Here is a 23,213-nt window from a genome sequence, read left to right as displayed (position 1 = left end):
GACAGTGGAAAACCCTGCCCTAACCTGTAGATGTTGTGCTTCACACAGATTTGGGTTGTTCTGTAAGACGTAATTCTACACTAAATATTGTATGGAGAAGAACTATTGTTATTCTGACCTCAGTTCAAGTTTCAGGTCTGTTGCACTGGGCGTGGCTTATCATATTTTTGTCAGTTGAGAATTACAATTTGACTCAAAATGATTCCTCCAAAACAAAAACCTATAGTAGTCTCAACAGCAGTGTTTCTTTTCAATAGTTACGATTAATATACATTGTCAACATTGAAGACAGTTTGCTAAGGGGAAAAATGGATACGTTGATGTGGTAATGTAATGTAAAATTAAAGCTGCAAGCAGCAATGAACGGGCCCTCGCACTCCCATGCATATCGGGGTACTGGTGGGACTCCACCTAAACTGGTCATTCATTTCTGTGAAAGTCGAATAATGTACGCAGAGAGTTTGGACCCTGGAGTGAGCTATTTCACATGGTGTAGTACTTCCAGCAGCCACTAGGTGGAGTCAAAGGGGAGACAAATTTCATGTCATCTTTGTGTAGATCATTTGTAGACCAAACTATGTAAATATCAACTAAATCCAATGATAATTGTCCCTCGAGGCTTACTTCCTGTTGCCAGTAGGTGGTGCTATTATGACAAGTGGATATTGTCATACAGACGTGTTCAGGGCGGGACCTTATCCAACCTATGATGTGATGGACCTGTGATAACTTTTCATCACCAAGGGGTTGAGAATGGACACACCACTTTTGAAGATGATCAGATTAATCCTGTAGGACAAGATGACAAAAGTATGAGGCCCTAAAGAGTCAAAAAAATAGCACAAAATTCAAAATGGCTGACTTCCTGTTGGGTTTGGGGGAAGGGTCCAAGAGGTATTTTTGTGCGTCTGGGCATTATGTATAAGTGTAGAATGTAAAAATGAAAAGTTGTGGTTTTATGGAGGGCAATGTAAACACTTTGTTGGGTTTTTGGGTTTTTTTTTTTTACATACAAAAATGGGATCTAATGTATTAATAATTGAGGTTCAGAAACTTTAGAGGTCCCAACAAAAAAGGAAGTAAAACCAAAAAAGAAAAAGCACCTAAAGATTATGATAATCCTGTAACATAATTTTAAATATGTAATTATGATTATTAGAAATATAATTTTCCATAGCTTTTTCCTTTTCCAGGAAAATACTTTTCTAAATCTACTAGTTTCTTGCAATTTGTGGAACATTTCTTACCAAGTTGCTCATTGCCTTTTTTCCCTTAGGTTTTGGAAAGAAATCAAACGAATTTACTTAGGGTTTTGGGTTTAAATATTTATAAAAGGCATCTGAAAGCAACACAAAAAAGTAATGTTGCTACAGGTTTCAAATAGTTAATATGGACATTCTCATATCTTCAGTCGTAAACTAGGATGGTGGATCATTTTTATAGCCGACTGTTTTAATTATGACAATAGTTGAGAATGAAAAACTAATTTCATAGTTATTTAGTACACATGGCCAATGTATTAGTTATTAAAAGTTTGAAATATTGTTGTCTATTAAAGCCTTTTTGCATGGATGTGGTTTTAATATGCAATGCATTTAGTTAAAAGGGTTGTGTTTCCATTTTCTGAAATAACTTCATCATTTGTGTGTACACAGTCTGGAGCACTCAAAATGTGTTTGCAGATTACGATAGCATTCCGTTTAGATGCTCTTATGAGCCTCTCTGCAAGAAAACAAAAAGGCGTATTGCCTAAAACACTTTCTTGAAGTGACTTGAAAAAACAGACATAATAAACAAATTCTCATTTTTGGGACACTGTGGTTTTATTATGTTAGTGTATAATAATCAAACTCATAGACATTATTTTCCCCCAAGATCAGAAATCCACTGATTAAGTTCACCAAAAAACAAAAACTGAACAATAACTAAAGTCTAACTGAAAACATGCAAATAATCAGATATGATGATTCTTCAATAGTGAGAGCTCCTCTACAACATTGCCAGATCAATCCACTGTGGATGAAAACACAAGCACAAGTCACTGTGTAGTCCATACAGCATTGTTTTATTTTGTGTAATTCTCACAGATGGACTCTTACCTCCATAAAATGCAACTCTATCCTGCCAGACTCCTTCTCGTCCAGGGACTTGAAGGTGTCTGTTATACATTAAAAAAAAAAACAACAAGAAAAAAACCATCAATACTCCACATAATGTCTGCATGGCTTTACAATAAAAATGTGGTCACGATGTCAAAAACTCACTGAAGAGTGACTCCAAGCGGATCATGCAGCACACAAAGTTGTCGAAGTCAATGGTGAGGTTTGGTTCACTGTAGCGGGCCACAATTATCTGATGCAGAGCATTGTTGAGAGAGAAACCTGCCAAATTGCAAAAAAAGAGGTAATGTCTAACAGCACACAATAAAGACACACAAAGGTGAAGGTATTCACACACCTGTGAATGTGCACAAAATTCTCTAAATTTGCATGTGAAACACACTTCTCACCTGCAGCCTGAACAGCCATCCGCATCTCAGAGGAGCTCATACAGCCACTTTGGTCTGCGTCTCTCTCTTTGTACAGATCCTAACGGAAATGCGAACAAGTTATTACGTGCTATCACCACTCGACTATGCTAATGTTAGTGCAAAAATAAAAGAAACACACCAGGAACTTCTCAATCTTTGTCCACAAGATCTTGAATTCCACCAATCCCAGCTTGCCGCTTCCATCTTTCTTTAAAGAGGATGTCAAGGAAAACTTTAACATGCTCCACACAGACAATGAAACAGCTGATATTTTTGGCGTTGACCTCCCCGGTCGATGAATCAGTTCACTTATGCTGTGCAGCCAAACTTTGTTAAAACACACTATCACAATTGTAAATCATAGTGGAAATCCAGAAATACAAAGACGTTCTCAAATATATCAAAATATGCAAGACTTAATATGGGGAAAATATGTATAAAAGCACTTCTAAAATATTTCAATTTGATGACAGCAAATGAATTTTCCAGTTTGAATATTTCAACCATCATACAAATCACATACAGTGTCAATGAAAGTTTGGAACATGCTAATACAGAAAATACTATCAGTGTCACAACCGGCCCTGGGTGAGTCATGCTTTTTTAGTGTGATTTTTGTTTATTTTTTGCAGTTACTTTTGTGTGTTTGGTGTGTGTTTTTAGTTTTGTCTCTCCTTTGTTCTCTCCCCACCCCTTGTCTGTGCTCATCACTCTGCACACCTGGTGGCACTCATCACTCTGCACACCTGCCTGCAATTAAGCTTGCAATCTACAAGAGAGCCAGCTCCACAATCATTCCCTGCTGAAATTGTTGCCGTCTGTTGTGACACTAGTCCAGTTTCTGATCTTTTCCATTATTTTGCCTGCTTGCCTGTTTGCTTTTTTTTTTTTTTTTTTGCAAAGACCAATGTTGTAATATCTGTCATGATTCCCTGCCAGCCCTGTCCACAAGAAAACCACAGACACACGATCACCCCTCACCTCAGCCAGGCAGCCCGTCCATCGTTCTCCTATTGTAATAAAGATCAGGTTTTTTCTAACATCCGTTTGTCTGTCTGCTTTTGGGTCCTTAGTCCCAAGCGTGACAGTCAGACTGTAAAGAATAAGATGATGTGTCCAACCTTGAAGGAATACTTTGGCATTTTGGAAACTTTGCTTATCTATTTTCTTGCCAAAATTATAAAATGGAAAAAAAAAATGTATACCACTTCCATGTGTGCATGCTAAATACACAGCTACAGTGAACAGCTGGTTAGCCTACAGCCTTACATCCATGTCTGTCTGGAGTCATATGTAGCAAAGAAGGACTCACACACAGAACAAAAAAGATTCAGACTAAAGTCTGGATTTCAAATATCTCTGTTTTACAAGTTGCAGGGCTGCACAGACTGTGACAGAATGTGCAAATGTGCATAAAGTGCAAACTTTTCTGGCCATATTGGACTTTTACAATGCATGACTTTCTGGCTTCCACACCAGAAAAGAAGACTGTGGACAGTTTTCAAGCTGTAGCTCATTGCATGCCTACTAGAGTCATTAGTGTTTTTGAAGAACCTCATGCTGTCACAGTAGAGCTGACCTTTTTCATGTAAAATGTCATCTTTTCATTATTTAAGTAGGCCTATTATAGAAAATTGTGTGAACTTTCTCCTAATTATCACATGAATCCTTGATTTATGGCCAAAAATGTCTTTTGTAAGCTTAGAGTGATGTTTGTCCACCAAATTGAAAGTAATTCATCCTTGACTCCATGTGGACATTTGTGCCAAATTTCAATAAATTTCCTCAAGTTGTCCATTAGTTACTGTGTTTGTGAAAATGGGATGACAGGCAAGCTAAAAACATTATGGTCACAGCTGTCGTCAGCGCAAAGGCATAATAAAAGAGGGAAACAGGATGTTAAAAGGCGAATGGTTTTAGTGGATTTTTCATACCATAATTAGATAAGAAGGAAGGATACATCCAGCAGATTGACCATGTTGCGGCAAGTTGACAGGCTAAACCCAGTGGTTTTGATGTCATCTCCTGAAAATGAACAGAACACAGGGATAAATTGCTGTGAGTGTCAGATGCACATAAATGCACATATTGAACTTGTCTGAAAGAGAAGACAGAGGAAATTTCTCTTACTCCGCACAATCACTCTGTTGAGGATTCTCTGCAGCTCGAACGCAGAAATTTCCACATCCTACAAAGCATTTCACACAAACACTTAGTGGATCATCGTAAGAATGAGGATTTGACACCACAAGATAATGTATCTAATCTTTAGCAAACTTACATGTCCAGCAAGTTGTCCAAACAGTCTTTTGAATCTGTCGCTGATGTCATCTTCATCAATGTCAATCTAGATGTGTCAAAAAAATATTTTTTCTTCTTTGTCAAAATATTAGAACCAATATTGATGTTCAATAGCACATACATTAAAGAACATGATTTTACCTTCTCAACGTGGCAGTCAACAGGATCATCAATCTCTCTAAAAGCAGCGAAAAGTTATATGATCATTTCAGTGATTATGAATACTATTTGTCATTATGAGATCACATTTATTTATGAAGGACCATACTGGAAATCAGCCGGCTTCTCAGAGAAAACCCGCACGTAAAAGTCTCCGTCATGGTTGGGCTCAAAGGTAGAGGGGATGATGAGGTATTCTCCAGGGGGAAGACAAAAGCGGTTGCATACTTCTCGCAGGTTGATGAATGTCTCAGAGCGCGCCTTTGAGCAGTTGCGTAAGAAGAAGTTTTTATCCAGGTGCACTTGCCTTTGTCCGTGGAACTGGAAAATGACACACATGCTGCACTGTCACATGAGGTTTCCCCATACCATCCAATTATGGTCTCCTATGGCATACAAAGTCTAATTACAGAGAATTTTCAGGACTGAAAATTGAACAATAATGCAGCAATTTCTTTAAATACTCATTCTTCTTTCCAGCAACAAGTTCATGAAGCGCCTTCATCTTTGTGTACGTACCTCCTCAGGCAGCTAGATAAACAAAAAAGAGCAAATGTGAAATACAATCACTACTGACATGCAAATTATCATTCAATTATCACTTCTGTTTCCAGATCTTACCTCATAGATAGCAAAGCCGATGGTGTCCATGTCCTGCCCCATTTTCCTATTACGGCGCTTGTTCTTTTGCATCAAGCCCACAATGAAGGTGCAGCCATCCTCACCGTCATCAGGGTCATCATCGGCCTCCTCCAGCTTTATGGCAAATTGTGGATTCATCCAGAAGGAATCTAGAAAGAGAAGCAAGGGTTAACTGGAAGCTGGTCAACAGTCAGACAGCAGTCAAGGCACACTGTAAATGGGTACATGACACATGGCTAGAGGGAAGATTGAGAAACCGGTCATACGTGGATAATTTCTGCAACCACCAGCTGACACGCCCCTTCTCCACGTCTCCTCAAACTCTATCTCTGCCCATTTCTTGAACTCATCGCCCGTGAGAGCATCAGGGGTGAGGTTGCAGATCTCAAGGCGAGAATATTGGCGCAGGAATTCGTTAAATGACATCCTGTGGACAAAAACAGTGAGGAAAGTAAGTTAGAAGAAGAAACTATCGCATCCTTTACTTTCTTTCAGTGTCTCTTCACTGAGAATCTAGAAGAGGAAGACATGTAGTTTCAGCGAGGTTTACCAGAACTCCCCATCCTCACAACGGTCGTGCAGCCTCTCCAGGTCATCGCTGCTCACATATCTCCACTCAGACGACCTAGAAAAAGTGCAGATACGTTCTGAGTTAGAGAGAGACTCTGTGATGAAATGAAAACATGTAAGACATAAACCACAGGCCAGTGCCTTTAACTGAATCACACACACACTCCACCCTCGCTGTGCACAATAGAGCCAGAGTCTAACAACTTTTTTACCACAGGATTTACCAGCTGTTCCACTGGGTGTGTATGTCTCTTTTGCATTACAGAAACACACACCTTACATCATTGTCCAAACAAAGCATGTAAAAATTTATTTGAGGCTAGGTCATCTTTTGAACAACACAAGGCATAATTGGAAAGGCCCATTTACAAGAAGCAGCTGAAAGCAGTTCAGTTTAAATTGAATTTATCTTAGTTTTTAAACCTTGATTCCATATTCTATTAACAAGATTGGACAGTCCACAATTCGTATATTCTCTGAAATTAAATGTTTTCTCAGTGAGGACACACAGAGAGGTGATAGAGATTGCTTCATAATTTATTTCCATGCTTGCAGGCACTTAGGCATACTGATGTGTTTAACTAATTGCTAATATCAGCATGCTAACATCCTCACAATGGCAATACCGATGTTTTCCAAGATCATCGTCTAAATATAGTATGCATGCTAAAATTTGAACTAAACACAAAGTAGGCCTACAGCTGATGGAAATATCATTACTTTTGCAGGTATTTGATTCCAAAACAAAGTTTTGAAAAAATACAAATGTTTAATGATAATGTTGGTGCTCATTGCAAAGTTAATGAACATGATTACAGTTAATTCTGCGGGGAACATGAATGTCTGAACCAAATTTAACTGTTATCATCCAACAGTTGTCAAAATACTGCAGACATAAACCTCATAGAGTTCTCCAGGCGTGAGCCCTAAAATCTGTAAATGAATTAGCATTTTAACACACCCGTTCATGTCAATCAGTGGGTTTTTGGTTGAATGCCTGAAATAAGGTCTGTGGTTAAAACAAGTCTAAATTGCAAATTGTATTCTACAAAACAAAATACATCAGTAAATACCCCACTTGCGAACTTTGAAGATTTAATGTGTCTTTAAAAACAGTATTGCTAGTAAGTGGTTAACCTGCAGAGCACCAACTGTAGTTTTATTGTGGTGGGGATGTTAAGTCATGCGACCATGGTGTAGATTGTTCATAGCGCAACAGAAGCTTTTTTCCTTCAGCGATTGCATTTAAGCTTCGAAAATCAGAAATGCGGTGTTCATATGTGAAGATAATCTTGCAGAACAAAATGTGTAAATATCAGAAATGTTTGTTTGCCACAGAGCTTATTATTTTACAGCATTTCAGGATCTAATGGGAAAAGCCCATAGGCCTTTGACGAGTGAACCAGGGCAATGCTTACTTCTGTATTGACCTACAGAAAAACGTCATCCCTGGAGCACTCTATGGTGGTGCTTGGGGAAGTACATCAACCCAACCTACATCATCACCCCCGATATTGTTCATGCAGCTTTAAGCCAAAGAATTGCCCTTGAGTAGCTCCCAATGATAACCAGTGAAGCTTGTTACATAGAGCTAATAGGAGAATATTCATTGCATTTTCTGCCCTTAAAACTCAGAAGTGCTCAGTACTCACGTGTCACTCCAGGCTCCATTCCACTCCACCTGACCCCATGGGTTTCTAATCCTGATCAGTTTCTCCATGTCTCCTCTGAAGCTCACCTGATACAGAATAAAATGTCAATTACTGAAGACACAAAGGTGAGACCCCTAAAACAAAATAAATATTTTTTAAAAAAGGGGTAGAATTAGCAAATAAATCCAATTGTGACACCTGTTACAGTCTTCAGCATACATTGTTGCAACTGTACCTGGATGATCTGTGTAGTATCAAGACATGAACTTAATGTAGATAAAGAGCTTGCGCCTTAACAAGGGATTGTCACTTGAGTGCTAAAACCAAAATCCAGTGAGCTTATTCCAAAAAATATAAAAGGTCACACATTTCAAGTTTTCATATCAAGGAGTACAAAATACTCACATTTCACTCATTTTTTTGGCTCACATCCCTATAAACAAACACTTACGCGTTTCGGCAAAAAGCCTTGATCAGAGTGTTTGCAGTACCAAGACTTTTTTAACATTTCCTCACCTGCTCCGCTCCGGTCACAGAGTAGGCATGGCCCTTCACCAGTTTGCGATATGTGACAGCTTCTGAGTCAGAGGCGCTGGTAATCTGTGATGGAGAGGAAAGGCTTGTAAACTAAAGACGGCCAGATATTATAAAGACACCAACAACATGAGAGTGAAATAAAAAGCTCAAACAAACATCGATGGAGCATCCCAGTAGTGAACCTCTATCCAAAGCCTTCTGAATGATATGGAAGAGGTGGGGATCTGCCCTGTTCAGATCATGCCTCTCAGCAATGCCTCCAGTAAAGTCCTCAAAACCCTCAGTGGTGGTGCCTCCAGAAAGAGCCTCGTAGCATCCGTTTAGCCTAAAGAGAAAAGAGAGTTTAAGAATTATTACACCAGAAAAAGTAGATACTGAAACAAACAGAGGGTATCCAGATGTTCCTTTTCATCCATACTTGGCATAGGCCTTCTCCAGCAGTGCGCTCCAAAACTCTGAGCCCTCTGCTGAGTGAACAAACAGCAGCTCTCCATCTCTGGTAGGCAAGCGGTCATCAACCACCACATCCACCCACTCACCAAACTGCCAGAACTGTGAGACACAGAGAAGGCACCTTTAGTAAAAGTCAAACCTAACTTGTAAAGAATGAGGCTTTTGGGGGCATGTCAAAGTACCATACCTCAAAGTGAAAGATGCCAGCGTACTCTTCATCAAAGCTTTGGTCATGGTGGACAACACGAGACAAAACCTGTTTGTTGAGGGTCAAAGAGGCGATAGCTGCCAGGAGCCAGCAGTCACCTGAGCACGAGTTGACAGCGTTAGAATGAAAGAAACTCCGGTTTAAGGCCACAACCCACAGAGGATTATTATGACGCATCTCCAAAACATACCAGGTATGCAGTGGGTGAGAGGTTTGCACACACACCGTTGTTGTGCAAAGTCATAGCTATTGTTTTGGTCTCTAATTTGCTGACAACCCAACTCAGTCTCACCCATACATGTGTTCTTTCTGCCAGACTGGGTAGGGACAGAGAAGACCGACAGAGTTGTTTTAAGATGTTTTTTACATAGTGACAGCTGAGGCTTTCCCAGGGGTATGGATTTTATTTCACTGGTATGTGGTATGTGCAAAAGGCAGTTTCTTGAGAGGAAACTAAGCAAGACTGACGCACAAAGTAACAGTGTCACAGCAGTCAGCATGAGCAGATCAGTAAGTTACTTCATCCACGTCTGCCAACTGTGACAGTCTAAGATAAACATGCAAAGTCATCTATTCAAATAGCTGAAGATGCAAATCAATGTGTTGTTTGTCAAATTAAATAAAAATGTAATTGTGCCATCAAAAGGCATTTGAAGGTGATTCAATGGGAAAATAAATGTTTGAAAGGTAAAAAACAGACATTGAACAATTTGAAAGAATTATATTGTGTGTGTGTGTGTGTGTGTGTGTGTGTGTGTGTGTCTTACCAAGTGCTCCTTGGCAAATGTCAGTCCTGGTTGCATTTTTAACTATGAACTTTGGATTGTTGCACAATTGCTGAAGGAAGACAAAAATAAAAAAGGAGACAATTTGTAATGCATCCGAACATTAGCAATATAATGTTTATGCTATGTATCAAATGTACTCATATATATACTGTACAAAATGTAACTCTTTGGATCTTTGCACACTGGAGAAAAACAGCATCCAATTTGCATGTGGGATCACACCCATACTTAGTCTGTGAGAAGTCAGTCACTTTTTATAATGAGAGACAGCATGTTGGTTTATACGATCAACATAAAAACCTCAATATCTGGTATGTGGACAAGCAGGAACAAGCTTAAATACTACTTCTACACAAAATAATTCAAAATAAGATGGAATAGACAGACACAAAAGATAAAAATAATTAATAATCTAATCTACTATAGCCGAGGGGTTGTATTTTTCGAGCATGTAAAAAAACTGCAGCCACATCCAACCAGCCTATACTTTCAGCAAATGTTTTCAGTTACTTATTGTACCCACCGTGGGCCTTTTCCAGGTGACGCCCCGTATTTTGTAGGAGTTTGGTCCAAGGTCTTTGAAGCCTAAGGATGAGGGAAAAGCCTCAAAGTACTCATCCTCAAATAGCCGCCCTTGCTCCAGACAGCATCTCTTCAGCTCTTCATAGTCCTGGTTGAGGTATTTCACCGCCTGGCTGTTGGATCCTATCCCATGTGATTTGTCTCGGTTGTGCTTAAGTCGATTTGCCATTCCAGACATATCAAGAAACTATAAAACTTTCTGTCCCACTACGACCGTCTCCCAGTGTGTGCGTGCGTTTGTTAGACAAGCTCTCTGTCGAATGAGCGGCTCAACTTTCACCACACCCTTTATTGTTCATACCAGACAGCAAACCTGCTCTGGCTCACCTGTTATATCCAGCCTACTTTCCATCTGGCTTTAGTTTATGGCCCATAAGCTGCTCAGATGTGGTTCACATTGGTGGATGTGTGAAACTTTGGGCTGGGCCACGAAATGTGATCAGTGGAATAAATTCTTGGGTATATTTCTATCTAATTGGGCTCTGCTGAGCACCACACTTACTGTGGTGCATCACAAAATTATCATAAATAATCATAAACAGTTAAAAAAAAAAAGTAAACTGATGCACAGACTGTATGAATATTTCTTGATATATCTACTATTTTAACCATTTAATTTGTCTGATTTGTGCAAGATATTTAGATTAAAAATAATCCAGAAGCCATTGTTTCTTTATTATTTTTGTATATAACATGCGACAGAATTAATAGGACAAAAGTTCACTGCTGCAAAAACAACTACAAAAAAAAAAAAACAAGAAAAATTGGAAAAATACATGTATGTGATACAACATATGTGTAGTAAATATCATTTACATGTACCAATGCAAATACTATTCAAATTTAAAAATACATTTTATCCATTTGCATTATTTGGAATGATATAGCAGGTATATATGAAATGTAACTGTTTAATTAATTAATTGGTAATCGTTCTGCACATACTGCAAAAAAATCCCCGCTAAACTTGTATCCAGAGTTAGTAGATCGCCAAGCACAGCCACTGTAAAAGAAAACAAAATTATATAACAAGCAGTCTAAACTAGAAGTGCCAAGACACCAGCAGCTTTTGTTATTCTCTCACACACCTGTTGCATATCCAGCTCAATCTTCCCTGTGTCAGCTTTCTCCAGAGTCTTAAACATTTCTGATTGAGGAACAGAAAAAAAATTACTGGTCATGTTAACACGCCAACAGCTCTCAGATCCTGCAGATCAATATGAGGTACACTGATGGGGTATGGCTGTGTTTGCTGATACTTACTGAAGAGCATTTCCAGTTTAATGAGACAGCCGACAAAACTGTCAAAATCTATGGCGTACTGAGCATCGGCATAACGACTGACAATGGCCTGCAGCACGGTACTGTTGACGTGGAAACCTGGGGACAAAAAACAGGCGTCACTTATCGCTTCTTTTTTTTTTTTTTTTAGCTTGTAGGGTCAATTTCATAGAAGTGGATTATTTCTGATCCTGTGGGAGTAAAGTCTTACAAAGGTGTCAGTTATTAGGAGGGTAATGATGGAAGAGTTATGTTTCCAAGCCTCACCCATGCTTGTTTTGTTCCTGTGGCAAAGAATATACGAATAATATTTATGTGCAGGGAGGAAGTCCTCTAACTGGCTTGTCCAGTAAGCCAGTAACTGCCTTGTCAAGAAACACACACACACACACCCCATCAGGTGTGACAACATGCTGTTATTTCTTCCTGCAGGGCTCAGTGGTCAGATGCAGACCAGAAAAATAAGAAACACAGGTTAAGTAGGTTACTGTGTTTAAAAAGCTGTAATCCCCCCCCCACCCACAATGCTTTTTTACAAGCATGTCATATTTCAAACCGTATGTCAACTGCAGTGGTATGCTTTCCTCAAAAATACAATAACCCTAAGAAAATCTGCAGGCAAAATATCTAAATTGCTACATTTGAAAAAGGAAAAGCAAATATTATCAGAGCACCCAAGGTTAGCTGCCCCTGCCACTCCTCCACAGTGGCTGTAAATGTCCGCAAATTTGGAAAACAATAAGAACTGGCAGTTCCCTGCTCTCAGAGCAGAGGCTGTAATAGATAGGAGAGATAAATGACTATGATTGAGATGTTCTGCCATTAAAAAGTGCTGCAGACACATAATTGTCACATGTAGTTCTGTGTGCTTCTGTGTAAAAATTGAGGGGCGGTACAAAAAGACGACTCCGCTGCAGCCCTATAGCGTGATCTCTGTGTAAAAGCGGCTATGGTATTTTGGAGACAAAAGTGACAATATTTGGATGACAGGGTGGAGCTGTGGATGAGCGAGTAGTGGATCTGACTCACAGACAACACCTTGCAGACAACCAATCACGGCCCCGCCCTAAGTATGCTTAATGAAATGTAAACAGGGGAGCTGCATAAAAATTCCCTCCCTGGGCAGTTGTCACCAACGAACGAAGAAATTAGCCATATAGATGTGTGTATATGTATGTATGTGTGTTTTTGTGTGTGTGTGTGTGTGTGTTTGTGTGTGTGTGTGTGTGTTTGTGTAGAGGGGTGGGAGGATCCTGTGTCAACTGTAGGGAGATCAGCCACAGTTGTAGACATAACATGAAATGAATCAAATGGAAATAGTTTGTCTTTTTGAAATAGGGTTTAGTGCATGAGATTCCTAAAGTGATAATGTGTGTTACCTGCTTCAGTGGCAGCGCCTCTCATTTCGTGGGAGCTCATGGTGCCTGAGTTGTCTGTGTCGTGATTCTTGAAGATCTTCTGTATAACCCAGGCATCGATGAGTTGCTTTAAAAAAAATTCTAGCCAGGTAGTCCAGCATGACCAACACTGATTTCAAAACATGCAAATCAAAATTTACCAGGTATTTCTGGATTTTGCTCCAAAGCAAGTGGAATTCCATCAGGCCCAGCATGGCACTCTCATCTTTCTGAGAAAAGTTATGGTTCATGTAAAAGTTCATCCTGGTTTATGAATTTAGTTATCATTTACAGATCTTAATTTCCCAGTGATGACACATCTAAATCCCCATATTTCAAAATTAAGTCTATAAGCTGCTCGTTTTCTAAAAAAGGATACATCCAGCAGACTGACAATGAGACGGCCTGTCTCGAGGCTGAAGCCGTCTGTTTTGATGTCAGACCCTGCGGGAAAGTGACAAGTCAAGTGTTCAAGTCAACAAAAATAAAAGGCTACACATCAGTATATGTAAGAGTATATGTAAGAGTTTAGTATACTCACGGTGAGAGACGACATTGTTCAAAATTCGAACCAGTTCAAAGACTGATACCTCCATGTCCTATTTGTGAAATGCATGTTACAACATGAGTTATAATTTAAGATTTAACGCTGTTTGTGCATTTCATTTACTGTCAGATACCATGTTATTCTACCTACATTGCCAGCAATTTGCTTGAAGAGGTGCTTGAAATGAGGATCCACATCACTCTCAGACACCTCCTCCTGTCAGAGGGAGACACAGATAGGTCTTTGTCACTATTGCAAAATAAAGGCACTGGCTGCTCGGTTTTTAGGCATTTTTAAACAATGATGAATGTTGAGTCTAAGATGCTTAAAGGTCTAGTGCGTAGGACTTAGTGGCATCTAATGGTGAAATTGTAGATTGAAACCAAGTGACATTGCCCCGTGTGCCACACATGTAGAAAGACTACTACGGATGCAAAAACATGAATGGCCTAGAACCAGAATGTTTAGTATGTCCATTCTGGGCAACTGTACAAACAACATGGCAAACTCTCTACATAGATATACAGTAGATGGCTTATTTTAAGGTAACAACACACAATGATTCGTTTTATCAGGTGATTATACACTAATTTAAACACAGCTAAGAGAATCATATATCATTTCTGCCAATAGATGCTCCTAAATTCTGCACACTTGGCCTTTGAAGCATTTAAATTTTAACATGACTCACACAATCTTAATGCTGAAGAGGAAAGACTATCTTAAAAAGTGACCATAACCATTTCACATCAATTCATGCAGATAATCAATATTTGTGGTTTTGTTTTTATTACCTCCTCTATTTGAGCTTCAATGTTCTCCTCCAGTGGACTGAAAAAAAGAAAAATAAATCCATAGCTTGAGCACACTCTGTTGGTGTGCAAGAGAATGACATTCATGGTAATTTTTGATTGTAATTTCAAAGATGTTCTAAGGAGGGAGCTGGCCACTAGATGGCTGTCGAAGTAAAGGCTCTGATCTCTACACGGCCCTGCAGGCACCATCAGTCTGTGTGTTGCTGTAACTCAGATACCTGGTTGCAGCCTGTTTCTCTGAGAACACTCTGAGAAGAAAGCTGCCATTCTTGTGAGGCTCAAAGGTGGAGGGGACTATGGCGTATTCTCCTGGAGGAAGTTTAAAGCGGTCACACACTTCCCGTGTGTTGATGAAAGTGCTGCTCCTGGCCACAGCTCTCTGTAGCAGCAGCACGTCTGGACCCAGGTGAACATTGCTGCAGCCTTTGTACTGTACATTAAGAGGAGAAAAGGGCTTTTCTTACTGGAAAGCCAAACAGCCATACCAGCAATTCACAATGCAATCAAGCAATGCTCGTGACACTTTTGATGTCTGTTTTACATGTAAGAATTAGTTTTGAGTAAGAGATCATTTCTGGCATGTATAAATACAAATACAAACCTGATCTGGGACCTGTGAAAAGGAAACAGACAGAAGAAGTGTTTTAGAAATTTAGGCAAATACAGGATACTATTACAATTGAAATATCGAATTGCATAGCTGCAACAATTGATCGATTAAATTAAAATGAATCGCCAAATAATTTGATCATCAATTAATCAGTCTGAGTTTTTTTTTTTTAAGAAAGAAAAGGTCAAAATTCTCTGATTCCAGCCCTTTAAATGTGAATATTTTCCTGTTTCTTTACTCCTCTATGACAGTAAACTGGATATCTTTGGGTCGTGGACTAAAAAAGACTTTTGCAAATGTCATCTTAGGTCATCTTTGGTTAATACTGGTTTACATTTTTCACCATTTTCTGTTATTTACTATTGAAAATCTGTTATATAGGTCCACTGTTATTTTTACTTTATATATTTATCTATGTATTTATTATTTTCATTTTAATGTTCGAAATGAAGTATATTAATTTCACTTCGTTGTATGGACCAAACAACTAATTAATCAATCAAGAAAATAATCAACAGATTAGTCAACAATAAAAATCATCATGAGTTGCAGCCCTGTGAAATCATTCATAGACACCTCATAAATGGCATAACCAATGGTCTGAAGATTGCGGTTAAGCCTCCTCTGCTGTCGACCGTCCTTTTGCATCAGCCCCACCAGAAAGGTGCACCCATCCTCTCCGTCCAGTGGGTCATCATCCACATCCTCCAGACGCACCATGAACTGAGGGTTGGATGAGAACGTGGCTGGAAAACACCAATATGTGAACCTTTATATGAAGTTGTGTAGCCAAACTTCTTGACAGACACATGGTGTGTCTTGGTGTGGTTTCTGTCATACCTGTGTAATTGCGGCAGCCGCCAGCGGTGGAGCCCACCCTCCACATCCCTTCAAACTGGTAGTTGTTCCAGTGGCCCACATCGTCGCTCATCAGCGTGTCTGGGGTCAAGTTACAGATCTCCAGACTGGAGAACTGCCTCATGAAGTCTGAATAAGACATCCTGAGGAGGGTACACATTCTTTTCACACCCTCTTATACTCACGTGAATCTGAGACTCAGTCGTTGCTCTGGTGATGTTGGACAGTGGTTCCGAAACATTTTCCTGAAGTAGCCCCTTTTCTTTCATTGAGTAAACTGACAACTACATGACATACTTTATGAATATTTCATAATGAATAACAATAACAGTACAGTATGAAACTTTTATATGATTCTTTGCATTATGAATTTTTATATTTTAAACAGTCATACATCCTTAAGGCTTGTTTTAACGTTTCTAATGTAGGATGGGGCCTTTAGCAGAGAGTGAAAGCGCTGTGAAAATAACATGTGCATGTAAAAATGTGATTTTTTTCCCAGAGTTCTACACCTCTTAAAATCAAGAAGGCCTTGCATCCCCCTGTGAAGCTTTCACAACCCTTATTGGAGGTCAGGGCTCCAAGTCTGGGAACCAGTGTGGTAGGGGATTACCATATTACAGCTGAAACAAAACATCGAAATTATTTCATTTATTGAATGGTTAAAGACAATAAGCTTACCAGAACTCTCCATCCTCAGCCACGTGGTTCAACTTTGATTTCTGATCTTCACTAATATGGCTCCATTCGCTGGATCTAATTGTGAATCGTTTTTTAAATCAAGCTTTTATGAGAATTGTGTAATTGATCAGTGGTAGCTGATGGTTAATGAATCTAGAACGTAAGTATTTACCGATCACTCCAAGACCCAGTCCACTCCACCTGACCCCATGGGTTCCTGAGGCGGACCAGTTGAACTGGCCTTCCACGATAATCAACCTTGGACAAAGAGCAATGTAGGCAATGCAATTTACATGCAATAAACAGGAAAACCACCTAATTATTGATAGTCTAAATAAACCATAATATACCTCCTCTGCACCAGTGACTGAGTACGCATGTCCTTTGACAAGTTTGCGAACTGTCACTGCCTCTGTCTCATAGGCATTGGTGATCTGAAAACCCCAAGAACAACACTTTGAATAAGATGACGTCCTTGTGCCACGGTTGGTGTCTGCACACCAGCATGCAAATCAGTATGAAAATAACACTTACATTGATAGAGCAACCCATCAGTGATCCCAGTTTCAGGGCTCTCTGCATACGTTGGAAGAGGTTTGATGGAGCGTTGCCTAAGGTGTAGACTTCTGCGATCCCTCCTGTGAAATCTTCAAAACCCTCAATAGTGTTTCCTCCTGACAGGGCCTCATAGCAGCCATTCACCCTGTCAGACGCAAAGGCATGTGAATAGATGGTACATTTTCAATTCATTAATATTTTGATTAAAAGATATACGATCCATACTTGGCGTAGGCCTTCTCGAGCAGCGCGCTCCAAAACTCTGCGCCCTCCGCTGAGTGAACGAACAGCAGCTTTCCCTCTCTGGTAGGTAAACGGTCATCGACCACAACGTCCACCCACTCACCAAACTGCCAAAACTGACATTGATATAAGGGATGTGGCATTGAGATTCAACATTTACAGTGCTAAATGTTTGTTGAAATTCTGGCTGATGTTGCACTTAAGTATCATGTGTATAAGGCACAAAAGAATGCAAGTTTTCATTAAAATAATTGATCATTTAAAGTTTGGACATGGCAGTAAAAAAACGGGGAAAAAAAGACAAAAATCCTTCTCGAAGGTCACAGTTGGCGGTGAGATGAGAAAGGCCTTTGTCTGACCTGGAAGTGAAATATCCCAGCATAACCTTCAGTGAAACTCTGTCCATGGGGAACCACGCGAGTCAGGATCCGCTGGTCTAGAGTCAGAGAGGCGATTGCAGCCAGAAGCCAGCAGTCACCTGCACAGTAGGAGCAGATACAGAGATTGGGCAATATGTGTCATTCACCGCAGTGCAGCTGTGATGAAAACAACATGTGCCAACAAACCACCTCTGTGAGGATTCCTTCTTACAGACAGAATGGGTGGAGGGTATGAATTACTGATGTTTGTGGTTCCCCTCTAAAGAAAAACACACACAAAGCAACCCAGCAACCACCCATTCATCTGTCCATTCAATCATCCACTTATCCACCTACCCAGAGCTCCCTGGCAAATGTCCGTTCTTGTGGCTCCATCATCAATGAACTTTGGGTTTGAGCACAGCTCCTATAAAGAAACATACCAAAAGTTGAACATTTGAGGGCAGTTTTGAGAAACCTTTGTGGGATTGTCCAGTATCATACTGCGGAAGCAGTAACAGGAAGTGTCATTCAGTGATTGTTATATGATGACTGTTAAAAATAAAATTATGCCCATGAAAATAAATCACACAAACCATAATATTACAGTGATCCAAAATATTTAATAAAATTCTCTCCAGGGATTATTACTATGGTGAATGAAGTATTTAGCACTTTTTTATTTGATAGTACAGTATTTGGGGCATAAGTTTAACTTTCTGCTGATTTCAAGTTTGTGATGCAGCCAGGGGTGTTAATGTGAAACTAATTACCCAGGAGAGAGGGGCCCTGGAAAAACCTGGAATGAAAAGTTTGTTTTGCTTGCAGTTTTTTGTTTCTAATTGAGTCTTTCCATAACGTAGTTAAAATTGAATAAATACATCAGCTAAAAGACTGAATTTTGCATTATAAAAAATAGTGGAAACTCTCCCCTCTTACTCCTTAAAGGTGCAAAATGGTTTAGCCCACTTCTACACCAGGAGCTGTGTCTAACTGCAGCTAAAGTGACTGCTTATGTTGTTGGAGCACCAAAGTACACTGTTAAGCCTTACCACAAAAAAGGGAAATCTAGGTTCTAAAAACAGAAAAAAAGACGGAAATGACGGGAAGAAAATAATCTGTATGACAGACTTTAAAAAAGGAAAAGAAAAAAAAAGGAACACCAAAATGTGCACCTGAGAGACATGGATCAAGAGAGGAATTGTGGTGGCCCACAGACTGTTTACGCATAGGGCCCAGAATTTGGTGCTACGCCCCTGTTTACAACTATTCTTTCTATTGCCTTTTGCCTCTGCTTTCACAAGTCTTTGTTTAAAAAGGATTAAGTTGTTGCATTTTCAGTTTTTTAAAAAAGTCATATAATACTGACAAGTCATTGTGCAAAGAGTGTTGATTTTGTCTTTCTGTTTTTTCCATTTCTGTTCAGTGGCTTCTTACCGTTGGCCTTTTCCAGACAATGCCCCTGGTTTTGGGTGAGTATGGTCCCAGCTCATTGTAGCCCAGTGATTTACGCTCAGCTGGAAAGCAGCTGTCCTCAAACAGGCATCCACGCTCCAGACACTGCTGGCGCAGAGTCTCATAATCCTGTTGGGAGAACTTCACTGCCTTCTGGTTAGTGCCAGCGCCTTGTTCCCTGTCCTGCTGATGGGCCAGTCGGTCTGCCGTGGAAGTCATCCTCACCCTTCAAGTGTTTAAAGACTGCCTGGATGGTGATTCCTCTCTTTGAGTTGGGTCAACGTTTTCTGTCTTTGTGCCAGTCTCCTTTATAGCTGCCACAGCTGAGGAAAAAACAGGGTGGTATCATAGACAGGGAGGGGCCTTCAATGGGCAGGTAAGCAAAATAGACAGCAGCAACCCTAAGCAAATCTGAGAAACAGCTGTGGCCACAGCCAAAATACAAATAGGGACACACCTAAAGGCAAATTGAGGAACCACTCTCATTGTCTCATTTGATTTTGTGTTTGAGTCTGTGTGATGGGAGCGGCTAATGTATTGCAATCATTGTCTCCCACTTCCTGATGTCAGAGGATGCAATTATTTTGATTTAAATTTGCCTCAAATGTAATGATATTAGACAATATTAACATTTTAACATTCAAGCGCTTAAAAAAAATAAAACAAATGTTGAGGCGTTTTCCTCAAACAGAGTTATTGTGACAGATTAAATGCATTGCATACAGCTGAGAGTTGTGAAAGGAAAGCTTAAACGTATGAAAGTAAGCAAGTGTTAAATTGAGTGAGAATAAGAATGGGATTTAAACAAAATTGCAACACTGGGATGTCTGCCAGGTCCTGTCTGCTTCTGAGCATATCATACATTATGCTCTTACATCATCTTATATCCTCATTCTGTACTTACATCCTCTGTGCAAAGTACAGCAAAGCTAATCCTTAGTCAAACAGTTTTTGTTCAGTGATCGGCTGGCTTACTCTGGAGCTTCACTGTTGTTTCAGCTGTTAAATAAAAAACTGTTTGCTTTATGAAAGGATGATTCATGTGGAAGCCACTGAAGTGCCCCATAACAATATGCATAATAAGTATTGAATGGTAGTGAGTCCACCCTTGTTTAGATTACCTCAGAAAAGAGAGCAGAGAGGACAATGAATATAACTGATACTTTAAGAGAACCTAGTAAACGGCAGACCAGTGCCAGTGGTGCAGAGTGACTGCTAGAGCTTCTGATGCTGTGTCAAGGCAAACATGATGAGCTGCATGTGTTACTGCTGCAGGTAAAGAAGCAGTCCATCTCTGGATTACACAGAAGAGTGCATTCTGCAGACAAATCCTTTAATTTCAGCAGATTTTCTGGACTTTTCTTGACGTCTGAGCTGAAATATTTGCCTCTGTACCACACACATGCCATATTACATGCCATGTTTCCAAATGTCAACCGTCCACGCCCAGTATGTGCATGGATGGATTACTGAACGGGCCTAAAGGCACAGGCCCAACAACCACAGAGAGACACAACACTGCCACAAAGACACACAAAAAACATACAAAAGACACTACAAAGTCCATGTGCCCATGTGTGCTCTTATGCCGAAAAGGGGGTGGGGCCCATTGCACATCTGTGCCCAAGGGCCCATTGTCTGCTAATCTGTCCATGGACATGTGGAGTGTCCTCTTAGATAGCAATTCTGAGGTTATTCACAGTGCCTTCAAAACTCGCTGGCTTTACTATTGTGGGAAGCTGGAGGAAGTGCTTGTCGCACACCACTGAATGTCGCGTGCACACGACACAGTCTTGTTTGTGAACACTGACATGACAAATGAGAGCCAATAAAAAACACACCCCTTCTTTTTTCATGAGACACACAAACTACATCAGTTGTTTAATTTGAATAACTCAACTAACATTGCACTTAAATGGGGGCCAAGCTCTAAAAAAAAACCCAAAACACGTCTTTTGAGTTTCTTGGTTATTGATCTTTTGGGGCAGTTTGCTGACATACTGAACAACAGCTTCAAGTAGTGGATAATTGATCAACACACTTTGATAAAAGTATAATGAAATGTTATGTTGTATGAGCCGTTACAAATGTTCTTAACAGTCTTATAATGATTTATGTCTCTTCTAATGTTAGCAACTGCTTCACTGTGGCTCTAATGTATTGACAGAGTGTATTTGTGGTATTGCGAATGATTAATTATGCATGTACTGTTGTTTTTACCAAACATCTAATAGACATCGCCCATTGTCATGAGCTTGTGTAAGTAAAAGCTATTGTTACCCTGAATGCAACATTGCTCTGACCTCTACATTTACTAACTATTCTAGATAAGGTAAGTCATACTCAGCAGAATTAAACATGTTAATACTGATTTTTTTTTGCATCACACACTGTATGGTGAATAAAATTCAGACATCCTGATGCAGAGGCACAGAGAGACACTCTCTGCTCCTCTGACTGTAGCGACACTTTTCTTCTGATTCAGTCATCACAAGACATGTTCTATTAACCCCTTGAAACCTAAGCAAGGCCATAAGCAACTTTACAGGAAATTACCTCACATTAGTGGGAAATCAGTAAAGAAAGAGTTATAAGAAAAATTACCTGAAAATAAGCACACAAAAAATAAAGGAAATTGTAAAGACACAATCAAGAAAAATAGTCAAGGAAATGGCTTTAAAAAGTTCTAAAAATGTAAATGTAATTAACTTTAAATATAGAATTATAATCTTTTTTATACTAATTTTTAGTTAATCTTTTTATCACCTTTCTAGCAGTTTTAGGGACATTTTTTTCATGTTGCTCATGCTTTTTGAGCCATGTTTTCAACAGAAATCCAACCAGTTTGCTCAGGTTTCAGAGATTTAAACACTTGTAAAAGGCATCTGAACATAAAGCAAGAACCTGATGTCCATCCAGGTTTCAAAGGCTTAAACCATTTACTGAATAAAGTGCTAATGAAGTGACACAAAATCTGTTATAACCAAAGGACAAAGTATTGTAACATCTGTAGCTGCATATCTTCTAATTGACCTTTAACCTTTGCAGTAATTTACTGCACGTTATCTCTCAGGTGACACACAATTGTTTCAGGTTATCAAGAGGACTGATAAAGATAGGGGTCAATTGACACAATTATTAATTTAAAAATGATCATATTTTATACTGACCTGACCATAGTGATGTTTCTATTTTAACACTTTCCATGGTTTTGTTTTCTAATGCGTTCATGAAAACGGAAGACATAAATACTTTTCAGCCAGCTCTTGTTTACCTGTGACATTTGCTACTTAGGAAGGCTGTTTTTGTTTGTTAAATGCATTTTTTAATTAGCCTACACTTATAACTAAAATAATTTGCTCTATTGTTTGGGGTTTTATAACTAAAATTCAAGATCACTTTGAATTGAGGCAGAGTATTTTTTTGATTGAAAATTATTTCCTTTTACCAAAACATATTTCGTATCTTGTATACATTTATAGAATGTTCATCTTCTACATTATTCTTTGATCGATGTTGTCCCATGTGTTGATGATTTGGGCTTTTTGTTGATGTATGCAGTGTGTTTTTGCTTTTAATGTGCACCTAAGTGTCAACTGCATTTCTCCGTTTTTTTGTAGTGTATACTGTGGTGTGCCTGTGTTGCTTTTACATGTAATGCAATCAGGGCATCCTTGCTCTCAATGGGGTTTAAATAAAGGTTATATAAAAATGAACAGGCTAAATGCAACACTATTAAAAAAAATCTGTATTTTTTTAAAGCTAATTTTAGTCTTACATTGTCTCATACTATAATCTTTGTGAATTAATCTTTATTCATTATTTTATTGTTGAAGTTATGTAAGTTTAAAGGCATGCGTTTGATTTGATCATCACCACTAACTGGAGCACCTCTAGCGGCCGTGTGTGTGCGGTGCCGGGTGTGAGCAGTGGCCCCTCCTCCTGCAGGGGCTGGTCTTTCCTGCAGTGTGTACAGCGGAGAGGGCT

General features: G+C 39.4%; 1 protein-coding gene across 1 annotated transcript; it reads right to left on the bottom strand.

Annotated features, from left to right (window-relative positions):
• Positions 1–1,804: 1,804 nt before the first annotated feature.
• On the bottom strand, positions 1,805–19,445 carry LOC121954876. The gene is given in 41 exon segments (XM_042502612.1): positions 1,805–2,013; positions 2,100–2,158; positions 2,265–2,381; positions 2,510–2,588; positions 2,670–2,738; positions 4,491–4,555; positions 4,661–4,718; positions 4,812–4,877; positions 4,973–5,009; positions 5,100–5,311; positions 5,510–5,521; positions 5,612–5,781; positions 5,899–6,059; positions 6,183–6,257; positions 7,855–7,940; positions 8,371–8,716; positions 8,810–8,943; positions 9,032–9,150; positions 9,820–9,889; positions 10,364–10,609; positions 11,405–11,425; positions 11,511–11,569; positions 11,686–11,802; positions 13,083–13,161; positions 13,262–13,330; positions 13,480–13,544; positions 13,642–13,699; positions 13,798–13,863; positions 14,442–14,478; positions 14,681–14,892; positions 15,064–15,075; positions 15,649–15,818; positions 15,913–16,073; positions 16,612–16,686; positions 16,784–16,869; positions 16,962–17,045; positions 17,146–17,314; positions 17,395–17,528; positions 17,772–17,890; positions 18,129–18,198; positions 19,209–19,445. Coding segments are annotated over 41 exon segments (4,305 nt in total). The 3' UTR covers positions 1,805–1,989.
• Positions 19,446–23,213: the final 3,768 nt, after the last annotated feature.

Source organism: Plectropomus leopardus, chromosome 15, assembly GCF_008729295.1.
Source record: "Plectropomus leopardus isolate mb chromosome 15, YSFRI_Pleo_2.0, whole genome shotgun sequence".
Lineage (NCBI taxonomy): Eukaryota > Metazoa > Chordata > Actinopteri > Perciformes > Serranidae > Plectropomus > Plectropomus leopardus.
The sequence above is the reverse complement of the archived record's forward strand: the minus strand, read 5'-3'. Positions and strand labels throughout refer to the sequence as shown.